Source organism: Pholis gunnellus (assembly GCF_910591455.1).
Source record: "Pholis gunnellus genome assembly, chromosome: 23".
Taxonomy (NCBI): domain Eukaryota; kingdom Metazoa; phylum Chordata; class Actinopteri; order Perciformes; family Pholidae; genus Pholis; species Pholis gunnellus.
In genome coordinates, this window is record NC_136550.1 from 14755367 (window position 1) to 14762212 (window position 6846).

General features: G+C 41.2%; 1 protein-coding gene across 1 annotated transcript; it reads right to left on the minus strand.

Moving 5' to 3' along the window:
• Window positions 1-207: 207 nt before the first annotated feature.
• On the minus strand, window positions 208-4838 carry rwdd (RWD domain containing 4). Its single transcript, XM_079185006.1, has 7 exons — window positions 4669-4838; window positions 3946-4026; window positions 3510-3619; window positions 2970-3120; window positions 2603-2702; window positions 916-1100; window positions 208-828 (listed from the first exon to the last, which is right to left on the minus strand). Exons 1-6 carry the CDS (start codon window positions 4690-4692, stop codon window positions 988-990), a joined length of 579 nt encoding a protein of 192 aa, XP_079041132.1. The 5' UTR covers window positions 4693-4838; the 3' UTR covers window positions 208-828; window positions 916-987.
• Between the last annotated feature and the right edge of the window lie 2008 nt (window positions 4839-6846).

Genomic DNA, 6846 nt, shown 5'->3' on the forward strand with positions numbered 1-6846 from the left:
CTTAAATTCTGAGCCCACCGCTTTCTAATCTGTTGTGAAAATATTCACATTTTGGTTTCATTCGGTCATGGGTTCTCTGACTTTAAAGCAGCTGATGTGATGCTCACAGACAAACCTGCTGCAGGAGAAACTACTGACATCAGTCAATCACTCTTACTCTTCTAAACCTCACACAATTCAAACCAAATGTAATGACATCATCAGACAAACAGTAGACCAATTAGGTTTTTATTTATACACATCTACATATATAAAAATGTTTTTCAGTTCAAATTTAAATCAGGAAAGAAAACATTTGTCAAAAAAATGAAAACGGTGACATTTTGCGTGTTAAAAATGCTCTCCACTTTGACACATCCAACATGTCTTAGCTCCAGTGCCTGACCGCTGGGCCTCATCTCATGAAAACATGGCAGTGACAGCAAGTATCTCAAGCACACTCCTGATGGATGACTGAGCAGAATATCTGGGCGCTAACGAAAGCCGATGATGGTGTTCCTCTTCACTGGGCTGCATCCCACCAACACATAAAACACAACAAGGGCTTCCAATCATTCAGCTCAAAGTCTCAGTGTGGATGGAACTGTGTGTGTGTGTGTGTGAGAGTCCTGAAGTCCACCGTTACCCAGCCTGCTTTGGTTCTCAGCAGGACAGCAGCCATGTTGAGTGTTAAATGTTGACGATGAAGGATGTGAAGGCGTCTTGCCAGGAGCAGCAGCATCAACAGGCTGCACTGAGTTCAGTCTTCGCTGCGCCTCCTTGTAACAAAGCAGCACCGGACGGCTGCTCTCCGGACTATTCGTCATCTTTTCCTCCCGTTCTACTCAGCTGCAAGAGGAAAACGGGACAAACAGTGAGACGTGGCATCGTGCGAGGGATCTGAAAGAGCTTTTTAATCAGATGGTTTTCACTTACATGCTGGAGGGTCGTCAGGCAGAGGGGAAGAAGGAGAGAAAGACAATTGAATCAAAAGGTTCATGATGAATGTCACTGCAGGCTTAAAACTGAATAAGCGCACCACCTCGTGGAGAGAAGGTAAAAGTCACCTACTTTGATAACGTCAATCCAGTTCCAACCTCTTGGCAATTCCCCTTTGTTATCTGAAAGCAGAAATCATAAGGAAGTGTTATCATTTTTCATGGATATAAAATATGTCGGGATGAATGTTCAGAAAATGGATAAAATGATGCACTGCACACCTTCATTTAAAGAAAGAACGCAGGAAACTAAAACCTCTCTTGGGTTTAGGTTTAAACTTGAGTTTTACTTTGGTATCTCTGGCTGCTCAGCAAAGTACCTGATGCAAACGTGATGCATAGCCAGACACCAGTTCTGACAGCGTTCCTGAGGAATCTTAGCCCATTCCTCATGGGCAACGGCCTCCAGCTCGAATATTCTTGGGTTTGCGTGCTGCAACCGCATTCTTCAAATCCCACCAAAGATTTTCTGAGGGGTTCAAGTCAGGCGACTGCGACGGCCGCTCTAGAATCTTCCAGGACTTCTTCTGAAACCAAGCCTTGGTGGACTTTGAGGTATGCTTGTGATCATTGTCTTGTTGGAAGGTCCAAGCTTCAGCTTCCTCACAGACGGCGTGACGTTTTCTCCTCGGATTTCCTGATGCTTGATTCAATCCATCTTGCCCTCCACACGCTGCAGGTTTCCAGTGCCAGAAGCAAAGCAGCCCCAGAGCATCACCGAGCCACTGCCACGCTCCACTGTAGGCAGGGTGTTCTTCTCAGCGTATGCTTCGTTCTTCCTCCTCCAGACATACCGCTGATCCATAGGCCCAAAAAGTTCCAGTTTTGTTTCATCGCTCCACAGAACAGAATCCCAAAACTTCTGTGGCTTACTAATATGGTTTTGAGCATTTTGGAGCCAACTTTTCTTGTGCTTGTGGGTCAGTAGTGGTGTACGTCTTGGAGTTGGGGCATGGAGACCTTCAGGGTTCAGTATGCGCCTTACTGTGGAAACTGAAACCTCAGTGCCTGCTGCCACCAAGTCTTGCTGCAGGTCTTTTGCAGTCACTCGAGGGTTTTTGGACACCTGCCTCCTCAGAAATCTGGTGGCAGCCGTTGATAGCTTCCTCTTTCTGCCACCTCCAGGTAGTGTAGCCTGTGTGAACTATGCTTCTAACGGTATCTCTCGGAACATTCAGTGCCTTTGCTATCTTTTTGTATCCTTTTCCTTGTTAGTGCAAGGCAATGATCTCTGCTCTTAACTTTTTGGACAATTCTCTTGACTTACCCATATTTTTAATATACAATCAACCGGAATGGGCTAAGATTCCTCAGGAACGCTGTCAGGACAGGACTGGTGTCTGGCTATGCATCACGTTTGCATCAGGTCATAACAGCAAAAGGTTGCTCTACTAAGTACTAAAGATGCTCGCCATGAAGGGGTTGAATCATTTTGAGACTGCAGTAGTCATTAAAAGTGACATTTTGTGTTTAATTAGGAGAAACCACTTGTAGTATTAGTTGTGTTGAGCTATTTAAATTGTCCTTGAGTTGTTTATTGAAAACAGCTGAAAGTTTGTAAATGTCGCCAATAAACCTAATTTGCAATGGGGGTTGAATCATTTTGAATACTTCTGAGGATGTACCTGTTCTGTTGATGATCCTCCTCTTCTGAGATTTAGTCAGCTGCTCCTTCTTCTCCTTCTTCTTGCCTGTTGAGGCGCCAGACATCGCGTCACTGGACGTCTGCAACAACAACAAGTTATTTTGTCGGATGACTTTTGTTTAACAATCATTCAATTACAAGGCTCTTCTAACCTGAGGGGAGGAAAAACAGCAAAGAAGACGTCCCACAACATCAATGACGATAGCTCTCTGGGGTTGTGCAGCCCAAGACACAGGACTTTTATTTAACCAGGAAAGTCCCATTGAGATTAAAAATCTCTTTTTCAAGGGAGACCTGACTTTGAAACTGTACTGATGTATTTGTTCAGTGAGATGAACCATACTGACCACAGCAGTGACTACAAGCTTGTGGTTCTCCATGAGGGCCTCCTGGTTCTCCTTGGCCCACTCGAACAGAGTATACATCATGGCAGTGCCCAGGTTGGCCTCCACCTGCTCCTCCAGCTTTGACAGGATCAGCTGCTTGGTCTCTGCAGAGCTGTCGTGAATAAATGAATGTCGTGAGTAAAGGAAAGAAACATAATGACCATCATATGAAGTATGTCCATCAACAATAAACCAATTCTACTTACATTTGATAGCTTTTAGGCAGATAAATAACTCATGGATTTAGTATTCCTTTCATGTTGTACAGAAATCTGAATAAATAAAATGTAAAATACTTAAAATAATTGTAAACATTTTTAAAACCTTTTTGCTATTTGGTGTCAACATTTTCTGATTTCTGAAAAGAACCCTGTAACAGCAAAAAGGTGCAGAAAGTGTTTCCAGATGATGTCAGCTTCTAATCTTTCATCAGTTCTTACAAATGTAAACCAATGCATAATAATATAATATTAATAATACAGCACTGTGCTTGCAACTTACATTCTGTTGTTGAAAAAGGCATCTAGGGAGATTTGCGGGGCCGTCTCAGGGTACATCTCAGGCCATGTGAGGTCCAGGATGAACGCTTTGGTGTCCTCAAGGTCTCCTATCTGTCATAGAACATTGAAATAGAAGGTAAGACAAAGTACTGCGACACAGTAACTCAATAGTTGCTAAGGACATGAAATACAAGTGAAAAAGCATTTTGAGAGTTTATTGCGTTCATTTGATGGATGTCCTTTTGGAACAAAGGCACAGGTCTTCTTCTTATAGCAGGCTTTAACAGTACAGGGAACAATACAGGGGACAGTACAGGGAACAGTACTGGGGACAGTACATAATACAGTACAGGGAACAAAACAGGGGACAGTACATAATACAGTACAGGGGACAGACAGGGGACAGTACATAATACAGTACAGGGGACAATACTCACCCTAAACTGAAAGGAAACTGAAGTGATTTCCTTGAAACACTCATCCCCCTCATAGATGGAGCGAAGAGCCTCCAGCTCCATCTGTGTTTGAAGAAGAGAGAGAGAGACAGGAGGTTAGTCAGATAGATGAAGTTCATTACATCTTTATAATTACAATTAATTACAGCTTGTCCTTACGCACCGAACACCAAGACGACATGTCATTAAATCGGTATACACGTGATCCTGCAGACATTCACTGACTACCGGTGAATTCAACCTTTCACTTGCTAAAGACATCTGCTAACTTAACACTTATTACGTGAAACAGATGGCTGAGGTGTAATTATAATGTTTGACAGTTAACGGTTACACCGGATGGATTCAAGGCCGTTTTGTAATCAGAAACGGTCTTGATTTAAGGTGCATGTGGCACGCGTTCCTCCATACATTTAAACACACTTAACTTCTGAATGGAGTTTGGCGAACCATTTACTCCGTCACGAGCAGATCAGGGCTCAACAACAGCTACAGAGTCATTGGACTCTCCGGGCTGAGCTCTTTCTCATCACATAAACGCCGACACCTGACCTGTTTCACTGTGTACCGAGAAGAAGAGCTGCCAACTAAGCTCGTCAACCTAGACTAACGTTTTCATGCTAGCAGTCGTGCTAGTCTCCGGTAGTTAGCCGCTAACAGCAGCTAACAGCAGCTAGCCTACTACTGCAGCATCACTCATCGTACCTCCTGATCCTCGTTAGCCGTCATGGTTTCCTTCTGTTCCTGTAGGATATACTCTCTGTGTAGAGTTCAAACGAGTCCCACAGTCAACAACCCATTTCGCTTGTTAAAACTATGATAATAATTTCACAACTTCCCCAGTTAGTACAGCTATTGCCACCATGTTACACGCATGCGCAGTTCGGCTCTCTTCGTGAACTTTGAACCGCCTCATTAGTGGATGTAGTTTTAGTTTATAGTATCGTATTATAATAAATAAAAGACTACTATTCCATAGGAGCATTGTAATGTTTACTTCAATGTGACTAAAAACATTGACCTGCTACATGTAAAAATATGATAAATCGATGAATATTCAATATATAATTCAATTAGTGGCACAAATGTTTATGCTCATGGTCAGTTTGTAACATATAATCTCTGATACATGACAATAACAAGGGTTGTGATACCAAAGAGTTTGCTACAGTTTCTTAGAAATAATATAACCGGTGGTTCAGCTTCAGATACATTTGACCATAGCATATCCTTATTAGTAAGTAAAGTGCTCAAATAAATACATCTGAAAAAGAATGTGAGATGTAACTATTGTAACTGTAACACTTTCCCATGGGAGATTATTTTGGGCATCCCATGATGGAACATTAAAATGGCATATATGATAAGAAATACTGGATATATTCAGTAAAACATGCGGGACATTTAGACTGCAAATTGAGTAATGTTCTTGTTAGTTTATTGCAATGTGTTCTGCATGGACTGTCTGGGCGGAAATATCTTTCTTATAAAGGCAACAAGATGTAACATTTTATGAAAATGACAAAAGAATAAGACAGACTCAAAACCGAATTTTGAAAATGTGAAAAAAACAAAAAAGACTTTTGCCAAGAGTCATTTGACTATGGATTAGATGTTAATTAAACTTTTATTTAATTCATTCTTATCTAGCTATTTATTTTTAAAACACTGGTTACATTCCTGGAATGAACAATTTGGGTTATACAAATGTTTTATGTACTGCTATATCAACAAAGAAGACAAAGGGAATAAAAGTGAATCTCTAGCAAACACACTAGAATTTCAAATCATGTGTAAAAGTAGAATCTGTTCTGTGTGGGAGCCAGTGGAGGATTTGAAGGACTGGGGTGATCTCATCTCTGGTGCAGCTGGATGTATCTTAACTTGTGGATGATTTTGGTGGATGTGTCGTACAGGATGCTGTTGCAGTACTCGAGTCATGAGGCGATGAAGGCTGAGTGAGGATGAGTGTTTCAGTGACTGAGGAGGAGAGGGAGGGGGCGTATACGGGGAATGTTTTTGAGATGAAAGAAGGAGGTTTCATCTGCTTGTTTTTCCAAAAGGTGTTGTCCATCTGTCTGAGTCCATGTGGATGCAGCAATAGTGTCAAAGCATCAGCCAGTTCTTCATTTTTGCATGATTTCTCTCTTTATCTGCCACCTTGTTAACTTGTCATTCCAGATCATGTCATCCTCTCTCCAACCAGCCATCATGTCCCACTCCTGATGACTCCTCTATGACCAACTTCACTTGTTTTAGTCATGCGTTTGAGACCAGATGTTGCTATAGTGCGCTGTTACAAGTAGTTTCAATTTAGCATATTAACTTTGGATTATTTTTCAATTCAGTATCTTAAATCTTGACTTTCTATCTCATAATAGTATTTTAAGTTTTGTTATTTTTAAAATGTCATCTTTTCTTTTTCTTTTTCTGTCAAATATGGGCTTCCATGCAGTGAAGTCTTGTGGTTTAAGTCTTGTGTCTTTTTTTCTAAAAAATATTCTTTATTACCTTAATATTATAAGAATATTCTTTAAGAAATAATAATTATATTTAGCTGAGTGTGTTTTGTGCTGTGAGGGGAGTGAATACTCAGCAGGTTGTAGTGGAAGACAAGAATGTTCTCCTGAAGGTTTTTCCGTACGTCTGTTTTGTTCTATAATGTTCTATAACTCTTTATATACGTTGTGTGTTAGCGGCATCCATCTACATAGACGGTTGGTGCAATACTCACATAAAGTTACAGTGAGTCTAATTAGAGCCACCGTGTAGAAGTGAATGAGCTTTGATGTACTAAACCAGAAGTACACAGACTGATGAGAGTGTAATGTGAAACGCCAGCAGCACAACTCAGTGTGTGGGAAGCAGTGACGATTTCCACTG

Excerpts from the sequence above, each read along its gene's own strand:
- rwdd (XM_079185006.1), bottom strand. The coding sequence starts at position 4,692 with ATGACGGCTAACGAGGATCAGGAG. Across the intron at positions 4,027-4,668 it reads CGGCTAACGAGGATCAGGAG|ATGGAGCTGGAGGCTCTTCG; the intron begins GTACGATGAGTG and ends CTTCAAACACAG. Across the intron at positions 3,121-3,509 it reads GCCTTTTTCAACAACAGAAT|CTCTGCAGAGACCAAGCAGC; the intron begins GTAAGTTGCAAG and ends TATTCACGACAG.